At 39.5% G+C, this 23,460-nt stretch overlaps 1 protein-coding gene across 4 annotated transcripts in view; it reads left to right on the top strand.

Moving 5' to 3' along the window:
- The window catches only part of dscama (Down syndrome cell adhesion molecule a), a 100,913-nt gene that overhangs the window by 3,443 nt on the left and 74,010 nt on the right, over window positions 1–23,460 (top strand). For all 4 annotated transcript variants that reach the window (XM_055017271.1, XM_023292786.3, XM_023292785.3 and 1 more), the window contains exons 2-3: window positions 19,968–20,285; window positions 20,422–20,571. In XM_055017271.1, the coding sequence (XP_054873246.1) occupies window positions 19,968–20,285; window positions 20,422–20,571 (468 nt within the window). The remainder of the gene's footprint in view (window positions 1–19,967; window positions 20,286–20,421; window positions 20,572–23,460) is intronic.

The raw sequence follows: 23,460 nt of genomic DNA, 5'->3' as shown, positions 1-23,460 counted from the left end.
GCTCCCTGATAGATTTCAGCCAGTCGCTCTCTTGATAGTTATGTGAGTACGATTTCATTTCAACACTTGATCACATTTAGATGATTATTTGCTTGAATGTTTAAATCGGTTCTGTTTCCTTATCATTTTTATGACTATTCATGTAGATGTTGATAGTTGCATTGCCTGTTATTAAAATATATATTTAAAGATTGCAACTTTGGTCCATGTATCTGCACTGTAGCTCTGATATGCAGTGGTCATTTACGAATAGTACCTGGTGTACAAATTCAATTTGGCTCTGAATTGCCAGTTACCAATGTGTGGACACATTTGCAAGCTCATCTACAGTAGATACAAACAATTCACCGCTGTAGAGAGTAAAATCTGCTGTGCAGTTCACTTCAGTGGTGCTTGAGCTTTTAAAGTGCTCTTGCAAAAGTGTCTATTAAAATCCAAATGGAATAGGAACAACATATTCCAGTTATGAAGAGATAAAATTGGGGAAATGCCATAATGTTGATTTTGCTTAGCTATGCTGAAGGGAGGGGGGATCTGACACATGCTCAATTGGACACTAATAAGCTGTGTAAATATACAACGAAGCTCCTCAATTGGCTTTTAGCATCACTCTGTGCATGGTTATTTTTAGCTTTCAGCTTTGGACGGCAAGGAGCTGCTGGAGAAAAGTTACCTCTGCTTATTAATGCCGAAGCATTTTCAGACTTAGTCATTTTATCAAACATTATTAATGTAGAAGCAGAATTTAGTTTCCCTCTGCATTTTGTCTAGTTCACATCATCGTAGCTGCAGACGAAACACAGTAAATGGTGTACTAATTTCTTATTACTGTACAACTATTTTGGAGGATACATCAGGCATCTAAGTACCTGTCATCAGCAGATTGTAACCCAGGCATAATATTAATCCTGCTAAGACAGAGATTACAGTCAATCAAGCCCAGAGAAGAGAGTTTGAAGTGTAATGAAAATAACTTGACATAAATGGATGTAAGTCAGCGGCATGTATCCATATTCTTATACCAGTTAGAGCTATTGATCACTATCAATGGTCATTTTCAAGTGTAAAGTGGGTCCAGTTCTCACCTCCTTTATTTAACTGGACTTGTTAAAATAACAGGTAGGCAGGCTTAGGTAGTGGGTGGTTCAGATATCAGTGCATTAGTAACCTGAAGGATTCTGCTTCAAGGCCACATCCTGGACTCTCCTCCTTTGAGTTTACAGCTTTACATGATTCCTGACATAAATAAGTATAATAAATTAACTAAAGTTAAACTAACATTCACCCATTTCTTCTAATCCATACATGAGTTAGAGCAGGATATGCATTTGTGTGATTTTTCATGAAGTGCAGTGAAACCATGTTTGTGCTTTTACCTGCTTTGCATGCTACCAAATACTCTGAAGCAGGCCACTTTAAAGAATCAAAAGTTAGAAATGATACCCTCCCCTGCCTATAGCCACCATTGGCCTTGTTTTCATATCACCAGGGTCACATGGCTCCTAAAACTTTCCGTCATGTACTCCAAATTTTCCTTTTTTAATCACTCTAATGTGTCTGTAAAATGTTCACTGACAAAATATTTCTCCAAAGTATTTACTCTAACAGTTCACCAGTAAAATCAGCTAAACATCTTTTATGGTTATGTTTACCATTTGCTCAATGTTAGGAAAAGATTTTGGTCCGTCAAAAAGACATCAATTAACGTAATCCAGGGAGTACTTATTTTTCCTCAAAATTTATTTGACCAAACAAAATTAGCAGTGTACAGTATAATAACATGATTCCAGCGAGACAGGCCTGGTGTTCACCAAGATAGAGCACAAACTACTAGTAGGATCTATGTAGATATTTCTTGAGGTTAAAAGGAAATGTGTTTCCACTGTTTGCCAGAGTTAAAACATAGGTTGAAAATTTTGATGTTGCATACCAAGTTAGGTCTTCTTTTAGTGTTTTAACTGATAACCGCCATTCAAAACAGCGTTGCATAGAGGTCACATTCAGGCCAGCAGAAAACTAGGTCTGTGCAGACTTGTGTCTTTTGGTATACATCTGTCACTTCACGTTGAGTCAGGGGGGTTTGACAGAGTCACAGCAACACGCATTAGCAAATAACAACTGAAGTCAGCTCCTTGGTTGCACATTAATGTTAGCACACCAGTCACCACAATGTAGGCTTTTGGGAACATGGGTTTAACATGCTGTGTGATTCCTCTTTTTTCAGTAAATACTAGTCATGTCTTATTGTCTTGTTAGCCTCCATTTCAAGCTTAAAAAGAAACAGTAAAGTCAATAAATAGTATTTATTTTCAAACCTGAAATCGATCTATTATGTGCGTGGTGTTCGCAATTGCTTAGAACTAGATTTTTGCATTTCTTGCATATTTGCATTATTTTACAAAGCATTATGAAAACCTACTCATTCCATAACATGTACCTCAGTATGTTGAATTTAGATTAGAGCTCAGATTCTTCATTGATTTAACATTTTTGTGCTCTTAAAGTTGCTGAAGTCAGATCCACTAAAATATTTTTTTTATTGTTGTTGGTTTGTTTTAATTATACATAAGGCATAACGTATAAGTGGCTTGCTGTTTTCATGGACTCACTAATGATATGTCAGTGCCATTGGGTCAAGATTTTTTTGTCACTCTACCACGTGTGCTTGCGCTTTGGCTTGGCTGTGAGTAGACTCAAGCATATGTTAATGGATGCACATTGAACTGTTAAAGGTTTCATTTAACCCAGACCAGAATGCTTAAGGAGATGATAGTGTGTAGTGAGGCAGAAAAAGAGGAGGAAGAGAGGGGGAAGAGGGACACAGAGAGTCAGCTTGTGTTATGTGGTATCTAAAGCTCAAAGAATCATATCAAATCAGCTTGGTTTTCCATGCAGAAACAAAGCTATTCTAGACAATTTCCAGTATATCAGGCGGTTACATTAATAAACACCGATGAAGACGGTACAGTCTTTATTATTACTGGTCCACTTATAGTTTTGTAAATAATGAGTGCCACAACCTTGTGTACTGGTGTAAGTCGTAAGTGTTGATACACCTCTTTGTGTAAAGTCTTGTAGTTAAATAAAGTTGAAACAAAGATTCCTGCTGCTTTTTAAGGTAGTAGGTAATTCGGCTGATATGAGAATAGTATGAAGATTTATTAAACGTCAGCAAAATATTACATTTAATTTAAAAAGGCCAATTCAAAGAGGCTAGAAAAACACTGCAATTATTATATAGCCAAAAACTCCAACAGCTATTAAGAGACTTTAAAGGTTGTGAATGTTTTAAATATTACTCAAAAATTGTCATGGATGCTCATCAAAATTTGGCATTCATGTCCAGCACATCCACCACTTCACTTTGATATTTTTGTTGACCACTCATCATTCACTGAACTTGCATCCAAAAACAGGAAGCACATTTTGGCAGGATATTGGCTTTATTTTTTATTTATTTTTTTTTAACCTTTCATTATAACATTACAACACAGTAATTATCTGATGCATCACTACAGTCTATTGTGATGAGAAAAAATATTACTAGAAGTCTTTGACAAAGTATTCTGTTTTTTTTTTTTTTTCAAAATTGCATCGCACAAATGTGTCATAAGGCAGCATTTCATTTTGATGAGTAAACTATGTAGCAACAATGGACCAGAGTTACCTGTAAGTGTTAACCAGACAGGTGACTTAATAAGATGTTGTGTTGTTAGCGTCTGTAGGCTTTCCTTATAAAATAGGGCAGTAGGTTAATGCTGTGACCAGGGAAGTACTACAAGGCATAAGCTCCTTCTCTAAATTAAGGTCCTGCTCTTTTCTCATTGTTTACTTTTGAATTTAACCTGGAAGATTTTATACAACAGGCAGTTGGAGATATCTTTGACTGGCAGAATTTAAAAGATACATGGTTAATTCAGTATTAGTAAGTAGTATATAGTATATATCACATTATGTGTGTGTATAGATAGATGGATAGATGGATGGATAGATGGATGGATGGATAGAGCTTAGTTGTGTTCACAGAAGTTAAACAGGGATCTGTTTAGCTGCTGTTGCTAGTTATGGAGATATTAAAAGCCAAAGTGAACATGTAGGAAGATCAGGCATCTCACTTGTTATCAAAAGCCACATCTAAATAAATCTGTGGCCAACAGCTTGTCCTCATACATGACCAATTCTATAAAAAGCCACGTGTGTGAGGGTCAGGGAGGTAAAGGCAGGAACACATTGCCTGAGTTCAGTACTGACAAATAAATATTTACCTGTATATTTAATTTTAACCTCCTTACTCCCTATCATTCTTGTTGTCTTGGGGAGGTATTCTGGATTTAAATATATTGCCAAACAGAACTGATTTGCCACTGGGGTTGTGCAACTGTTTCCAAACAAACCCTACAGAGGTCTGCCTGCTGGGGTTTTACTTCATGGATAGGTCTGTGCACAGAAAAGGTCTAATATGTTAACAGAATTTATGTGTATCCTCAAAAAAAAGAGAAGGACGTGAGTAAAAGAACATTTGTAACAGATACTCACATTGTATAGCATGGTGGTAGAGAAATGTTTATGAAGTGAGATGAACACAAACATCTGAAGCCCACAAATATTTCAATTTTACTCTCATAATTTTCTGTTTGTCTTGCATTCATGTTGTATATGCACAAACCCTGCGAGGTTGCACTGCAATGATTGCTACGTAGAAAAAACACCAAAAGGGCTTCAAAGAGGCTGAACTGACATAATATACAATACACAATACAACATTTATGAACTCATATTTCTTCATCCACTGCAATGCTTCAACAATTTAACAAGGTCAGTAATAACAAATACTGTTATAGAAATGTACCTATTGCTGCTCTGTGCTCCCTGTTCATCACAACACATTGTCCCATTGTCTTTGTTCATCTATAGACTTCAGTAGAATGTGATTTTATAGATGTGGATATTCAGCCAGTCTTGCCTTGAATATGTGACTGTGTTGATTTCTGTGAAAGCAGTCAACACATCTGGTAAACTGATAAATCTGGAAATTATAATATTAATTTTTATTGTCATTATCAGCCAAACTTAAATTCTGTGGTAATTCTATGAATTGTGAAGGCACAATATCATTAATGAAAGAACAGTTCATTTTGAAGAAAACAAGATCTTGCAAAATTCTAAAAGCTAAATATAATAATGTAGCATTTTTATTGTTTCATAATGAAAATAATTGTTGCTGATTTTGTTGCATTATAGAAAAAAAATTGTGAATACTAAGGCATAGAACACTATCAGTGAGAAAATATTAAATCAGGACCTCACTGGCAGTTTCCTCCCCCGTGGCTGACTATTGGACGTGTTCATTAGGCATAACCAAACCATACTGATTAGCATTCAAAATCCAGCTCTGTTCCTGTAGCCTGAAATGTGTAACATTTTCAAACATTCTGGCAAATGTTTCATTAAAGTGTTGCTAGCCCCCAGCTCCATTCCGCTCCAGTCTCCACTCTATCAGGCCTTCCCCAGAAGTGATTATGCTAATTGCTGTTTGATCAGATGATTAAATTATAATTTGATTAATCCCGGGCACTAAACGCTCTGAATACGTTGATGTGTATTTTGCTGCCTGCCAGTGTTTGCAGGGCCCCTTGTCACCAGGCTGCCATTCTGAGACACACAACCCAGGTATAGGACAGGGCGAGATATACACAGAGCTGCACCGGGAGGTAGTTACGAACATGAATAAAACACTGGTTTTTATGTACAGTGGGTTAGTAATCATGGAAAACATGATGGTTAATAAAGGCTCACTCTCATCTGTGTGCAGATTGAGTGCAGCTCTAATGCAGATAGCTGCCATTTCCTCAACCATTGCCTGTCTCTGTTACTCTCAGTTGACAGTGTATCCATCAGGGTGATTTATAGTGGTATGGCTGCAGACAGCTTTGTGCAGGACTAAATGATTAGGTTCTATATTGTATTTCTACATCATAAGGTGCATTCTTCATTTGAATATCATGACTTCTTAAGCTTCTTGACTGAATATAAGTTGGGGAGTTGAAGTATTGTGAGATCCACAAAAAGAAAAGGATATTTCAAAATAGTGTTGCAGAGATCCACACTGGTCCAGCAGATTGGCTCTCTATGTGTTTGCATTGTAGCACTAAGGAAGGACTGCTTCCTGCAGTGGGGTTACCGAAGATAAAATACTACTGCCTCTGAGGGAAATGGAGGGCTGTTGAGGGGAGGGGAGGAAGGGATGAGGGAGAGAGTGTTGGAGGGGTGAGGGTGTGTGTGTGTGTGTGTGTGTGTGTGTGTGTGTGTGTGTGTGTGTGTGTGTGTGTGTGTGGGGTGTGGGGGGGGGGCACAAGAGGATGGCTGTGAGCGGAAAGGCAACGATGTCTAGTCATCTGACCCACAATCCCATTTAACCTCAGGACTTTGATTTGCCCTCCACTGTCAACTGCAAGCCTATTTTTCCTCTTTATGATGCAAAAACAACATGACAATGAAGCAGAATTTTTTCATTTTATAGTTTCTTACATTCAGAAAAATCTATAATCTTGAACTGTGATAATTAATTCAGGAATTATTATGTTTTACCCTTTTTGATTCTGTTATATGAGGTTCTTTTTTATTATTATTTGAAAATACTTGTTAATGCAACACATTAAATACCATCATTCTACGTTAATCATTATAAGTGTAAATAAATGCATTTAGTGTCTGTAGCTATTAAGGGGGTCTCTTTTCCAAAAAACATGTCATCTGAAATTTGTATCTCCTTGCAAATGCACAGGTACTGCCCGCTAGAGCCTTGACTTGGGTGCTCAACACATTTTGTTGATGTTTCTTGAGTTGCTGGAAGGATTCAGTGGTCAGCCATCTTCTTTGCACTAATAGCATCTCACTGTGTCACCAGTGTGGATTGCTAGTTCATAACCTCAAACGAGGTCCAAAGAATCTGGTGGAGTTGCGTGTATTAGAAAAGCAGAGAGCATTGCTGTCCCTTTCCTTTGATACAAAGAATGAAATCCTAAAATATCTACCAGTGTAAATCAACACATAACCTGTGTATTAAATGGGCATGTGTTTTATATAAAAACAAGTCAGACCGAACAGGGGCAGACAGGGTTAATATAGTAGTGCTGTCTGAACTTAACTAAACAGTTCCCTCTCAGGTTTTTGGCCTGTGCTTTGCTCTCCAGCTCTCATTTATATCAGGATGTCTATTTAATTTCATTTGCCTCTCAGTCATATGTAATCATAAACATGATTTAAGGATAAATAGATCAGTCATTAATTGCATCACAGTTCCCCCCACTTGCTTTTTTCTTTCTTAAAAAAGAAATAAAAAATCTATTGTAGTTATTATGTTCAGATGCATGTGATTTGTATTCTCAATGTAGACTATAGGTTTCTTTGCTGTGCCATGGTGTAAGTGCTGTAGCTGATCTTCAAGCCGTCAGCCTTCCTCCTCAAGCTAATCTTCCTGTTCATCCTTCCCTGCTGAGTTTAATGTCCTCCTTCTCAGCTCACCTGAGATCCTCTCCCTCTCTCTCTGTCTCTCTGTCTCTACCCGCTCAGTCAGAATTGTACTTGACAGTATAGCAAGCAGAAGTGGGAGGAATTTCACTGAAACAGAAATAATGCCACTCTTCCACTCTCTAAATGTGTATATTATGCTACACTATATTAGATACAAATTTAAGTCAAGTAGCGTAGAACTGTTCAGAGATGAAAGTCGAGAGCATCTCTAACCAAAAATCCTCTCTCTGAAAATACACTGCAGCACCTTGTTAAATGAAGACAAAAACTGTACATCCCAGATTTTCATCACCATCTCTGAAACCTATGCTTCACTCATGTTTACATTGTTGAGATGAACAACTAATCTATCAGTCACTGTGATATGACTGATGCCCTTGTCTTTTCATTTTTGATCCCTCAATCCTTTTAATTTCACACTTCTCAGCCAAAACATGAAAACCGCTGACAGGTATCGTATATTACACAGCCATTACAATGCAATGTTCTGCTGGGAAACCTTGGTTCCTGGCATACATGTGGATTTACCACACATCTACACATTGTTCGAAATGAAGCATCACGCACACCAGCAGGACAATGTCCCCGCTCTGCAAAAGCTGCTCTGTGACAGCTTAGGAAACATGACAAAGTGCACAAAATTTTGACCTGGATGCTAAACTTACCAAATCTCAGTCTGATTTGGCATCTGTGGGGCATGCCGGCACAAGCCCGACCAACAAAGGCCCCAACCCACCTTCCCACAACACCCATAGGATCAACTGCCAACATCCTAGTGTCAGACCCCATAGATCCTCTGATGGTTCAGAGCTATTTTGTCCCAAAGAGATCCTACACAATATTAGGCTGGTGTTTTTAATGTTGTGGCTGATGTGTGTATTAAAGGAGAAGGGAAAGGAGCAGGAAATGTTTAAAGGATTAGTCAATGCTTTAAGGAAATGCATGAATTCGATTTCTTACCGTAGGGCTGAGAATGCCTGACTTCAGCAAAAGTAAATAAAGTCAACCTCTTAAGCTTGCTGATTAACCCTGCATTATGGTAGTTATAATGTAGAATATCTGGTTCCCTGGGAAGCTCAGAGTGACGTCAAGACTCAAGTTCAATAAAACAAACTAGCTGCTAGCTTGATATTTACCTTACAGTCAGAATAGTGGTGCAGATTTCCAGTCCTGTTGAGAAAGCAAAAAAGTGAATATCGTAAAATGTCAGACTGCTCTTTTAAGATGCAGACTTAAAACACAAAGACTCTATCGCCATGCCAGCGGCTCAGTGAGGCTGTAGGCCCTGAAGGGGTGCGCCTAAATTCTAACATCGGGTCAACTCAACCATGATATTGGCTTCTCACAATTACACAGTATTCTAAGCTGTTTTATTGAGTCATATTGAATCAGATAAGCTGCGATATCAAAATACATGCTCTGTTTATAGAAAACTTGGCTGCATGTCAAGTCAAGCTTCCTTAAATAATAGCCAAACACAAAGGAGCCAAGTTGTTTTGACTGCACTTTTGAGGAACTGTCATGTAGCTGCAGTCCAGCGTACAAGAGTAATACCGAGGGCAGATGGGCAAAACCAAAATCACGTCTGCAGCACAAAGTGAAGAATTAGCCACTCAAACTGAATCATCTTCTGTTGTTTGAAAGTTTGAAACACTTTAAGATGTTACACAAGAACACATCATGAGCAGAGAGTACATGAGACTTGTCTGTGCCGCAAAGCAACACAATTAACTTGTTCAACAGCCTGAAAAAAAACACCACAAACTGCAGCTCAGTAAATGTATGAGGGCCAAGAGAAATGATGCTGCCAACGTCATCTCACTGAAACCCTGTCCTTGTCCAACTAAGTTATCCATAACTGTGATGCTACAAGATGCGTTATTGTGCTATGCAATGTCAGAGTGAAATCGAAGATAATTTATTATGGGCTAACAAGTTTTGGCACATGTAATTTATATTTTCCTTCTCTGAGATGTACTATAATAAGAATGAATAGTGAAAAAATAAAAAGTCTTGTTTGTGTGCAAAGATTTGTACATGGAGGTTTGGGTAACTTTTTTTGTTTTTTTTACATACCTTTGTACCTTCCTTACATTTTACTGGGATATACAGGATATGGTGGTATTTGTGTTATGAGAGGGAAAAATGTAAACGCTGAGCTGCTAGTGATAGAAGTCAATGTAGCATGTAGGCTATAATAATGAATACCCTTCTATAGATTTTTGATGGAGTCCCCAAAGACACTTTGGTAGATACTGGCATGTCAATGGACTGAACAGAGATAATATGCAGATGGTCGTGGCAGACTGGTAGTTGAATAAAACCGAGTGGTTATTAAACCGCTCTTGTAGTTGGAAGAAGGTCATCTCAAGATAAAGTCTTTATGCAGCCATCAATCCATAACCAGGTGAGTGAGCTTTAGGGAAAATAGCATGAGTTCAGGCTTTTTGAGTCAAAAAGTGACAAAGCAGTGATATACATTATAAACAAGAAAAGCACTCGGAGAGCGCAGTACTCCGAGGCTGATCAGTCGTTGCATCTTTGCCAACGGCTGAAATCTTCAAAAAATTCATAGAAGAAATCACAGCACTATAGAATGTGGCCATTTAATATACATGTACCCACAAACAAAATGAACTTGCGCTGAACACAGGCGTGTTATACATGTGTACGTTATGTATGTATACCGAATCACGTGGCCTAAATATGTAGCGGGTGACGCGAATTGATGGGACTCGGAAACACCCCCACAGTTTAATCAGTTGTTCCTTGTATCATTTCCAACGGATAAGTCCTGAAAAGTGGTGGTTGATTTGTAGATGAATTGCAGTCATGTGATTGTCAGCAGACAGTTGACGTAGTGTTCACTTGTTGTCATAGTTACAGTGATGCCATGCTGCTATCTTGCAGTGACACAGAAATCTTTAACAAATCCATGGATCCAGACTATAAGCTGCATCACTGCCAAAATCGAACCAGTTGGTCCTTGTGTCATTTCTGACCTTCCCTGAAAATTTCATCCAAATCCGTTTGTCCGTTTTTGAGTAATGTTGTGCAGAGACGGCCAGACAAACAGGCAGACAAGCGTACGCCAAACGTGACATAACTCTGCCGTTCCCTGGCAGAGTAATAATTTACTGTAAGATTGTGTATCTTCCACCTTCTCTTCCCTTTTTTCACTCACTCTCTTTCTTAAACATAAACAAAAATACAAATACAAACAGAGTGTAGGTTGCAGGCCCCCTTGCTGTTGATAATTTTCATTTTCAAACTATCACTTCCATATACAGTTTTTACCATATGTTTGTGAGTGGAGCAGGTAATCTGAATGAGGACATTAACCTGCACCGATCACACTGCGCTCACCATCGCAGGTATACATAATTCGAGATCATGCAAATTCTTCTTGGCAGCCAGCAGGAGCCAAGTCTTCTGGTTGGAAAAAGAAGTCCAGTTGTATAAAAATTAATTCAAAAAACAACCTTAGTTTCTCACTCTTGAACCTTGTCCACACTTGATGTGTCTGCTTAGTAAAAACTTTCCTAATGAGTTTATGGTTTCAATTCAATACAGCATGGTGTTCAGTTTGTAAATTGGGGTCGAGTTTACAGTAAAAACACTTCAGTCTGGACCAACAAATTGGATCAAACAACAAGTTAGTTGGTGCCATTCAGAGACTTCTAGGATGTCTCTAAGCCTGTGTACAGATGTCACTGTAGTTATTAAGAACATTTGGACTCCATGGATTTAATATGCCTAACCTCTCTGGAGGTTAGGACCCCTAAACCAGAGACATTTGGAAATGCTCCTCGCCCTGTTTCGGTTTTGAAAAGTCTGGGCTTGTGTTGTGCACTGAACAGGCAGAAACTGAGGCTTTTGGAAATGAGGATACGGGTACCTGTGTTCACTCTTTGATTGGTCCTGATTGTTGTAAGTTGTTGTTTCCTGATTCATGATTTTGCTGTATTCAAAAAGTCTTAAAACTATTGACCAAAAAGTTATTGGCAAAATGTCCACTGATGTAACAAATCATGTGAGAATCAGGATCATTTTCTCATAGATTTCTAAACAGTGGCCTCTGACTTGTTTTCTCTGTTTTGAACTGTTGTGCAGTTCTGGGAATCTTACTTTTCACCATTGCCTTCTCTAACAATGCAACCAACCCCATACTTCCTGTTTACATGGGCATATCCACAGTATGTGAACAATGATGTAATGTGTGTTTTCAGGTGTGTTAGTATGCACAGAGATTATTTCTGAAACTGAGCTAAAAAGCTTCTCTGAATGGATGTTGTTTTTGTTTAAAAACTCTGTAGTAAAATGGGAAATCATTGTGAATGTAACCTGAGTTAACTCTGTAATGCAGTATGTGAGCTATCTTCTGGCTCTGGCTCTGGCTCTCTGGGAAGTGGTCATCGTCTACATCAGGCCCTGATTCACACTTTGATATTGATGTGGATTAAAATTAGAAATTGCTACATTGGGTGAGTGCTGTCATTTCAATGCTGTGTCACTTATGAAGGGTAATGGAGCATTATGAACGTCTCATATGGCTTTTTTCCCCCTCCTAATATGCTTTTGCATATTAGTGTCAGTGCAGCAGCAGCTAGAGTTTGTTTACTCACTCATAGGAGTTTCTCCTCTCATTATTCCACGGCCATTGCATTTATTTTATTTCCTCTCTCCTCTACTGTCTCAGTCAATTTGCAGCATTTGTCCATTTGTGCCTTGGTGATGTAACTGATTAAGGTCTTCAAAGTACCCAGTATGTGGGAACTCCCTCCTCTTCTGTTGGTGCTCATGTAAATGAGCGTTCATATGCATCAACTAACCCACTCCACAGTGACTCTTTTCTCACCCTCCAGAGAGTTGACATCAGAGGAGGGTATCATTGGTTTTACATAGTGGCTGCATGGCACTGAGCGCACCGCTCAACATTATTCATGAGGGCAAATTGGGCGCTGGTGATTTGGGAGAGTGAGGGGATTCTGTTCTTGGATATGTGCATCTCGGCTCAGCACAGCACTTCTCTTTACCGCTTATTGTGTAAGCCCCTAGGGCAACAGAGGAGGGGGTGGAGGTTGTGGGGGTAGAGGGGGGTTGGATGCTTACTCACTGTCATCATAAGGCCGTCCTGTCCTCCACCCCATCTCCACCCCTCCCTATCCAGCCCCCTTTTCCACTCCCCCAGCCCCCACACTCCCCTCCCTAGGCGGTCTCTGCAGAGCTGTGCCTTAATTACCTGCATCGCCTGCCATGAGCTGTCAGTGTGGCTCAGTGCTTGTTTGCCCCAGTGGAGTTGCCCTAATGTCTTGATGCCCTGGTGCCCGTTGGAGTGCCACAGAGATCTCTGACCTGGTGAGGGCCACACTGTGGCTGAAAGCCAATCAGACTCCAGTGTTTAAATGCATTAGTAGCCTTGAGCAAAAAAGACATGTTGTGGCTAATAGCTAATTCAGTGTGACAAAATCATAGAAGAAAGGGTTGTTCCAGAAAGTCAAGCAGTCAACCGGGATAATATGAAATATAATAAAGCATCAATGAGTTTTTCAACAAGAAAACAAGAAGCCTCCAAACACATTCAGGTATAGTTGATTAATGGTGTTTGGTTGAGACAAACACAGGCTGAACAAAAAGCCCCTGACACATCAGTGGGCTAATGCACGGGCTAATGCATAGGCCTATTTATGTTGTGTGTTAGTGGGACCTGTATTGATCAGACATTTACTTAAATAAATTGCCTGGGTGGTTTAGAAGGAACCACTGATTGGCATTGTCAGAGAGGAGGATCACAATCCTTATAGAACACACACTACAGGGAATATAAATGGTTTGTTTATTTTTTGGAGAAATTATAATACTTATGATCTTTGCAGAAAATGCTGATTTGTTTTTCTAGTATCTTGATGTGTGAAACATCTCCATATGAAAGTGCCTCCCACTGCATATACTCCATAATGGTGGCAGGCTAACTGAGCAACAGTTCTACATGTATTAACTCCATGCTGCCTCGCTTGTCAGCCAAACCATGTCAGTCTCTGTGTTTATGGGCTTTCAGACATTAACGCCTCCCACCCCACACACACACACGTCCTTTTGACAAGCCGGTGTGCACTGTCCTTGACCGAAGCATGTCTGGTGCCCTTGAGCTCCAAACGTAGTAACAGAGGCTCCACAAAGGGAAGATTGCATGAGGAGTCACCTGCAATCTACGATTAGAGGCTTCAGCAGGGCCTGCCACCAATAGGTGCTGACATCTGGGACTGTGCCAAGCATTATTTCACACAGCAAGAAGAAGACACCGACTTCACTAACCCAACAGGACCCCTCTCCCCCCTGCCTCTCCTCTGGGAATTGCTAAGAGAGAAAACACACAAAAAAGAGAGTCCATCTATTATACATGTGTGGGATTCATAATTGAACAATATCACTTTTTCCTCTTTGTGGTTTTGGCTCAGGGAAAACTGATGTCGATTAAGACAGGCTCTGGCAAAGGCTGGCATGTGGTGGCTGTTAGAGGGAGCATGTGTGTGTGTGGGCATGATGGGCATGGGGGTGGGTTGGTGTTCCTTCAGCATAATGTTGTAATGGTATGTGTGTGTGTGTGCCAAAGCCATACCAAGGGAACTGAGTCAGAATGCATTTAAAGATTTGTACAGTTTGTGCAAAGGAAGAAATACATATAAAAATAAGCCAGCAACAACTTGTATTATTTGAAAAACACGTGTTATGTGGCAAGAGGACATAGTATGGAACTAGAAATGAGAGGATGTCAACAGTCCAATCATAGTTTTCAGGTCTATTCAATAAGCAGTTGCAACATCTAAAGCAGATTATTCATTTAAAGTAAGATTGAGAGAAGCAGCACTATCAACGGGGACAGAAATCCTATGAGATACAGACCAAAGTGTTGCTGCAGACTGCAGCCTTTATCTACCAACCAGGCTGACTGCTGACTGACTATCGATAGGGTCCACATAAATCTTTCATCTCCCGCTTCAAGATTCGGCGAGCTCTTGTTTTGATCTTACTCATGTGTTCCAACTATTATCAATAGAGCCTCAAAAGTGTGCTTCATCCCTCTGCAAACACTACGTGTTACATATCTGTGAGATGTTCATTTGTATGTGTTACATCTTACTATTTCATGACAGCCGTTAATGAGATTATTATTTAACGGTGGTGAACACAAACACACTTGATGACAGCCAACAGCCTCCCACATACTGTCTCCTTTGCTTGCAAGCATGCTTTATGATAAATTGTCTTGGGCTGTTAATTTACAGCTGAATATTCAAATAACATGCCCCCCAAATAGAAATTATGTTTATGTAATTTCTGCTTTATTAGATAATTCTCAGTGAAGAGTCATATGGATTAGATGTGTGTAGTAATAAATCAATTCAGATGCATTACTAGCTGAGTGGTCCAAGCAGATTAATGTGAAATAAAGGCAGATTGTTTTAGTCTGAACAAACAGTCCTTTTTACTCCATAATCAGGACAGAGGAGAGTATATGTGTCGTTTTCTATACATTTACTGCACTGCTTGCTGATTGCAGGGAAGGTCCAGTGGATGATAAATACAGACCAGGAGTCCGTCAATGGAATGCTGGCTTCATGCATTGCTTTTTTTTTTTTTTGGGTACCTGTTTTCTTGTGTAAAGGTGGAGCAAATCTGAATGTGAGAGGCAGGGTCAGAGGAGTGTGAAGGAGAGATGAAAGTTAGAGACTAATACAAACAGAGAAAACAGAGCAGGGAAAATGAGGTGCAGAGGGAGAGGAATGAAAAAAGGTGTTCATTTAAAGGAGGTTGTGAAAGACAACTACGATAGAGCATGCCTTTGACCTTCTATATTTCTCCCTTTTCTTTACGTTTTCTTCCTGTCTCTCTGTTAATAGCGGCCTGCGTGTCACTGTCTGAGTGCTTTCCAGCTTTCCCGCCTTCCCACTCAGCGCCCCCCCATCCTTACTGTTTTCTTTGGCCCTGCACTGAAAAATAAATGCGCTCCCACTGTATCTAGCTGAACTGTTGGGATCTGGCAGGGTTTTGTGTCCATCAAGCTTTCTCATCTGAAGAAATCAGTCACCCAGAAATGGGTGGTGGTGGTGGAGGCAGTCGGAGATCTCAATTTTTTATGAGTTGGTGCAAAGCGGATTGAGACAAAAGTAGTTATGAGACGCCTCTCCTCTCTTCTCTTCTCCTCTCCTCATCACTCAGTCACATTTTAACACACTCAGACCAAAGGCTGTACGATGGTTGTTTGCTCTCATTTAGACAGCGATCCTTAGATATGCAGTTATAGCAAACTCTTACTGTACTGCGGAGGTAAATTAATATGAATATACAATCTGAATATTAATAATTTAATCTGAATCGATAGGACTAGCATCTAAATTCTATCTAGTATGTTTGTTTTGTTTTTGACCCGTCACTGAGGCATTATTCTTTCATTTAAAAGCTCAATTTCTGTCTAAAACCTCTATCCCACCACATATTTAACCTTCTTTTTCTGTAAAAAATCTATAATATGGCCTTAAGAGCTGTAATAGCTAAGTCCAGTCTGCAAAGAATAGCACATAATGTCGCTTGATAGAATTCTGACTTGTATATTCCCACCCAGTTTTAAATCCTTATATTATACTCTTATTTGCAGGGGAGAGTCTAACTGTGCACCACTGCTGGTTTCAGCTGCTTAATGTTACAGTATGGATAATGAAGCGCACCGTGAATTGCTTGAAACTACAAGAAGTGAAGTAGCATCCCAATAACAAACATTCCTGATTTTGTGTGTTTTTATGGGGGCCATAAGGCCTGGTATTTGAGAGATCATTATTAGAAATGTATGCAGATGGTGAGAGCCAATCTGTCTGTTTTGCAAGCAAATTAACTGTGGTGAAACAGTCGTCCACATAAAACAGTCGAGCTCCCTGCTATTCATAACAGATGCTGAGATTTTATGATCTTCTTGATAGCAGATTTTGCTACTTGGAAAAAAAACACTGACAAGCTGTTACTCTGTGTGACTACATGGCTGTAAATTAACCCCTGAGAAGTTCTCCATGTATCATTACGGATAGAGAAAAATTCTAAATTATTTATTATGCCTGTATGTAATGATTTTGGCCTGTTCGCTGTTGCTTTGCTATATATGTACTTTATTTATGCTGCTATATTACAGCTCTTTCTGCTGCTAATCCTGCTGAACACAATCACTGTGAGAAAACAAATAATAAACGTACAAAGTATTATACTTAGTACAGATGAAATTCTAAATGAACCATCAAACAGATGATGGATGAGCAGACAAACAGTTAGTAACCACACTGTAATCATACGGTTATCAGTATTTATACAAATGCTGTGAAATTTGAGTAATGGGGTGATAGAACCTCAACAATTAAAGCTGAAGAGTATCTGCACAAACAATCGGTGGCTTGAGGCAGTTAATGTTCAGGTTTCAGCATGAGCAAACTGGCAATCAATACAAATATTCTGCACAACAGAATTGCGTGTCATGGCATCTCTGCCTTTTCTTGCAACCTCGTGAATAAAAACTATTGTCTTGTAGCTGTTGACAACTACAGCCGTTTGCTTTTCAACACCTCCAGGCCTGGCCCTCTGAGTACTGGATGTGTGAAGTGAGTGAAGCTAGAAATGTGCAGAAACATGTGTACACCGCAGTGTTTGTTTGTCGTAACAGGTTGAACGACCAGTGGGTGGAAGTGGCCGGTGACTTGAGAACGCTCATTAGGAATTTATGAAGCGCTAAAATGTTTGGTCTCCAGGGAGGGGGGATTGGCAGCTGTCGCACATGCAAGCAAGTTGGCAGCAGGAGGAGGGAGCCCACATTAGCAAAGAGCAGAGACTGTAGAGATACAGTAGAGAGTCCTAAAATATTTACAGTACATGACTGACAGTGGCAGCAGCTTTGCAAGGATGTGGAATGTGGAATTATTATTTGCAAGATAAAATTTTTCACTTTGTTTGTAGTTGCCCTGCAGATGGCAGAACTAATTTCAATCACACATACGCCAACAACACATTTAACAGCCCGTATTTTGTTTATCTACAACACAAAGGTACAAGTAGGTAGTATTTCAGCAGGCATCATCAGAACTGCAGTCTCCAATTTGCCACCGTATTCTTTGTTCCAGTCTCCCATTATCATCTCTGTATGGCTCTTCAGAAATTAAATTTCATCAAACTGAATCTTTATTGTTTTAGTTACAGACTTCATCACAGCTGGTGTCTTGTTGTTATGAGATGACATTGCTGCTCCTTAGCTTAATGCGCTGCACTTTACAGATGCACGTTCACCTGTTTGACTACATATGCAGCATAAAGAAACATTCTGCAACAAGTCAAGTACAGGGCGTTCAAATCACACATTTACAGCTTGTATTGCATTATGTTGCATTTGCATTGTAAATAAGTTCAGACAATTTCTTCATTTGATTGTGCTTTGTAGATTTGTATGTTTTCTTCAGTTACAATGTGTTAAGCTTTCTTGGACACTGTATATTAGGTCAGCCTAAACTGTGGAAATCAGTGGGAAAAAAAGCAACAGAATCATTGCCATGAATGTGTAAATATTGCGTAGAATTTAAAGCTTTACAACAGTGCACAGGTTTGATTTGAATGGACACCTGGACTAAACATTTTTATGTTCACTTTTGTACTTACAACTGGCCTGAAATAAGCGTTTCATGATCACATGTTTTTAATAAACTGGTGCCTGGTAAAAATAAAATAAAATAAAATTCTTAGATGTCAGCAATTTGTGAAGTGATAAGAAGAATGGAAAAGCCTACAATAACAACACACAAATCATGAAGAAAAATAGATAAGATACTGAATAAATGTCCTTTTTGTTGTGCCACAATGATTTTTTTTTTTATTATAACAGAACAACCAAAGAATGTTGCTGCCTTGGAGTCATTCCTTGTGTCCTTCCAGACACAGCCACTGTTGTTGGATGTACCGACACCTTTCAGTTTAGTGCATAGAAGGTCTAAAAGGCAGAGAAAGCTGTTAATTGCAATAAGTGATAGCAATGGCCCATAAAGATGATTTTTTTTTTTTTTTATATAGATGTTCTAAAGACACGGATCTGTTATCTCATTTTAAGACTTTATTTTGCCCTGGATGTTTTAAACAATTCCTCCTCCCAAGCTTGGTATCTAGCCAGTATACATATGCTGGCTGCATGCCGACAGTGTGGGCTGTCCATTACAGCACTGAGTTGCACTGTCAGTTTTTATCCAGAGAGTAACTTACTACAGGGAAGTGCATCACATTACATTGACTTGCTTCATTAGTTAAGATGACTTGGAAACATCTTCTGCTGCAGACTGTGTAAATGAACATGACAAATTGACTGCATACCAGCTTTTAGGCTGTATTATTTTTGCCAATATCCAAATTGTAATTATGGAAACTGATTCTCAGTGAGTGTTTGACACCACAGCAGCATTATAATTGTTATAATGATGCATTACTTAATTAGATTCAAAATGAAACATTTTACATGCTATGGAAGCTGTGATAGCTTTTAATTTTGTTGAAAGCATACTGTAGGTGAAATTTGGTTTCTTAAGAGGGGATGTATTGATGTTACACTATGTCAGTGTAAACAAAAAGAGAAAGAAATCCTGAAAAAAGTGGAACCTGCTTGGAATGATTAGTTACACTTAAATAATGATGAGTTTTTCCTTTGTTCATTTATCAAGAAAGGCTTCTGCTTTTGAAAAATTACTCCTGAAGCTACTGAGGAGCTCACTACTTTTCTGAAGACATTATTGGTGTGTGTTTGCCGTTGTAGATTTTTAATTGGTGCAGAAAACAATTGTAAGTTTCCTGTAGTTCAAGTGGACAAACATCAAATGTCTTGTTTTGTTCAGTATTTCATGATTTTTGTTCCTGTAATAAGCTGGACCCTGACAATTTTTGGCATTTTTCTCAAAATTTTTGCTAGTAAATGAGTTAAGCACAGAATTGATTACCAAAAGAGTTGATTCATTGTTTCACGTTGAGTGTTCTGTGTGATATAAAGATGTTTAGGAAGGGTGTGGCTACAGCTGTTAATGTTGTGTAGACAGGTCTGGCTCGCTCTCTGCTCTGATAGTCTACTGCTTTTCTTTGAGAGCTTTGCTGCAATGTCTCCTTATAGACAACAAGAGACTCTCCTGCACCTCCCTCCACTGCAGTGAGCACAAACAGTTCAGTGGGATAAACACGGGAAAACAGAGATGCAGGAGCCCAGTTGTGTCAGATATAATAGTTTCTCAGTCGTGTTTTGGGATTTAACAATAGTGTCTACAGTTTGTCAGTAATTATTTCAAGACCATGCAATGTTCAGTGTTTGATAGGAAGCAAAAACTCTTTAATTACTTGCCTAACATTTTTTTGTATTCTCATTTCTGTCCCTGCAGTTTTCTGTGAAGATCTACGTTCCAGCTTATATTTTGTCAATGCATCTGTGCAAGAGGTAGTGTTTGCCAGCACCACAGGGACATCGGTGCCCTGTCCCGCCGCAGGTGTGCCCCCTGTCTCACTGCGCTGGTACCTGGCCACCGGCGAGGAGATCTATGATGTGCCAGGGATTCGCCACGTGCACCCCAATGGCACCCTTCAGATCTTCCACATCCCCCCTTCCAGCTTCAGTAAACTCATCCACGACAACACCTACTATTGCACAGCGGAGAACCCCTCAGGGAGAATCAGGAGCCAAGATGTCCACATTAAGGCTGGTCAGTTTCTTTTCTCTTGACTAACACCTGTTGCAACCTAAACAATTAAAGTCAATTATAAGAAGTTGCTTGCCTTGTCTCAGTATTAGCAGTTTTCATTGCTATACACAACACACCTCTCTGTCCCTCCTCCTAGTCCTACGAGAGCCCTACACTGTTCGGGTGGAGGACCAAAAAGCTATGAGAGGCAATGTGGCGGTCTTCAAGTGCATTATCCCTGCCTCAGTGGAGGCCTACATCACTGTTGTGTCCTGGGAGAAAGACACAATGTCAATCAATGCTGAAAGTAAGTCATAGTATCTTGCTTTACTACAGTAACTATTTCATAATGTCTGAAAGATGAAAATCCAAGTAAACTTAACTGGAAGTTTGAATTAGACTAAATATTTTGTAACTGATTGATGAGGATCTTGATTGCCTTTAGTTGTGTTGTTCTTATAAAATTCCTATTGACGTATCATAGATTGTCAAGTGACATTTAGATAGTGGCATATTTGACCAGAAATCTCAATGTATCAGTCCCTGATATCAGGTCTGGTGTGGTCAGATTGTTTATTGTACCAAATAGGGTGATCGATTAAGCTTTCTTGCTATTATTAGAATGGAATAAGTGAAAAGTTTATGCAATTGTAGAAAGAGGGATTTCTGTTCAGTTTATGGGAAACATAAGCTTTTGAGAAACGCTGCATGATTAACATTGGCACTTTAGTGTGATATGTTTTCCTAGTTTTGTTGATAAATAATACACTGTGGTGCCATAACTGAAGTTTGTTCTGGCCAAATGACAATTACAAGTTGTGTTTGTCATGAGATGGACAGAGGTGTTTTGAGACCTTGTAATCTGTTGTGTGCGTGAGTGTGCATGCGTGCATGTGCGTGCTTTTGTGTGTTTGTATGTGTGCGTTTCCATTTCTGTCTGACCCAATGACAGTGAGGTCCCGCTCCTCTTCCTCTGCCCGGTCTTCCACGAGAGCGCAGGCTGCCAGCCGTGTCACTTAGTCTCAGTGTATTGACCCATTTCTCTAGCTGATAGGAAGCACTGCAGCGCTCCGATCATTCAAATCACTTAAATGGAACGCTCGCCTGCGTGATTGTTTCCCAGCCCTGGGGGGCAAATTCACTTTATGTGGGGCATTTAGCAAACTCAATAGACAAGAGCTAATGTCATTTTGTTTTTGGATGGAGGGCAAATGCTGGCTAGTGAATGCTTTGTTTTTTTGTTGACGTTTCACATTTGTCCGCTGAGGCGAAATCGGCCATGTTGAAATCTATAGCAATCTCTTAATTGTCCATAAATGGATTTGCTGCAAGCATGGTTTTAGACACAGGCATATAATTCCCACATTGTTGGTCTTCTCATTTAGATGTATTTGTTTGTATGGAGTTTTTGCTAGATTATTTTTTTTTGTTTTGTTTTAAGTGTGGCTACAAGTTTGAACACGCTTTTGGAATACTAGATCTTTGGGAATTTGCAACCTTTTTCACTCGTTATCTTTACCGAAAATGTTCTGCACTGTCAAAACAAAGTGTTTATCTTGAGCTGTAAAAATCATCCCATCTGTACCCATCAGCCATGTAAACGCTGTCAGAAAAATCTTCCAGCCACCAATCCACTGCTCTTCTCCATGCTAAATTATGGATGACGGAAGCCTATGAATCCATGAGCAAATGGTCTTTATTCACGTCTCAGTGCACGCATCCCACTGACGCACCGTCCATTCCCCTCATCCTCTACTACACACGTTTTATGTGCACTATGTGTGTGTGTGTGTGTGTGTGTGTGCGCACAAATCTATATGCACACTAACTGACGGCTCAAAGCAAGATAGCTCAACCCCTCATCTCGATGACCAACCTGCAGCATTTCAATATTTAATGACAAAAAATAATATCAACACTTGGACTTTAAACAAAAAACTTGGTGAAATATAGCTTTTCTGTCTCTGACATGAATAATTGACCACATTTCTTCAGTTCCAGGTGTAGCATGGTGTGCAGGACCCGTCAGACAGGCCCTCTGTAAGTCTCACTGGACTTGGCCTTTTTGAGTTGTTGCAGGGTTGACCAACAAAGAACCACTTTAAGAACCGTGTCCATTAGAAAAGAATGGAAAATTATGATGAAAAATGCATTCAGTCAGGACATCCAGTAAAAGCAACAGTGAAGTATAGTTGTCTGATATAGTGGTTTTATGGTGGTCTGCTGTTTTAACTGAACTGCTGCTGAAAATAACTATTTCATGCTCCAGCATTTACTCTTACAACTTTTTTGTGTTACTGGGACTCGAAGATAATACCTGCTAATGAAGCGGGGCAGTTGACAGTTACAAATAGATTGTCTTCAGTTTGCTTTGGGCACATTTTCTCATTTTCACCAACTTGGAAAAGTCGGGACCTAATTAATAACTTGTTAGTTAAGTCATGTATTGTTTTATAATTTAACCTTTGTAACCTGTGCAAGCACTGCAACAGTGACAGAGACAATTTGACCTGTAATTGGCGCTCTATAAAGAAAATTGAACTGAACTGAACTGAATTGAATTGCAACAGTTTTTTCTTGCTGTGGTAATCCCTTGTCTCTATTGGCCATCAAGAGATCGCTCCTAAAATGCTCCTACCTAAATGATGTGGGAAAAATCACCAGTCGTATCATTGCTTAAATTTATTGTAAAATATATCCTAAACGGGCTGCACAGTGGCTGCTAGAAGATCCCCAGTTCGCGTTCCAGCCTGGTCCAGGGATCTTTTCTGCATGTTCTCCCTGTGCATACATAGGTATTCTCCAGGTTCTCTGGTATGGCAAAACATGCTGAGGTTAATTGATAATTCTAAATTGTCTGTAGGTGTGAATGTGAGTGTCCTTGTTTGTTTCTGTGTGTAGCCCTGTGATCGAGTGAAGGTTGGGAACACCATGGACACATCACTGGTCTAAATAATAAGGGATTAAGCGGTATATAGATAATGGATGGATGTATATATTCTAAACTTCATCTGAAGGTCTAGAGTTAATATGAGGCTTTTTGCTGTATGAATTAGTCCATATAGGGTTGCAACATTGCTGGGGAAAGCACATTTTCTTGGCCAGTATGGAGAAGGCAGTGTTCGTATGAGCACCTGACTGTTATGATGAAACATTGTTCATCCAAGTGTGTGTGAACAAAGTCTACCATATCAAT

The sequence above is a fragment of the Amphiprion ocellaris genome, chromosome 14 (assembly GCF_022539595.1).
Source record: "Amphiprion ocellaris isolate individual 3 ecotype Okinawa chromosome 14, ASM2253959v1, whole genome shotgun sequence".
NCBI lineage: Eukaryota > Metazoa > Chordata > Actinopteri > Pomacentridae > Amphiprion > Amphiprion ocellaris.
The sequence above is the reverse complement of the archived record's forward strand: the minus strand, read 5'-3'. Positions and strand labels throughout refer to the sequence as shown.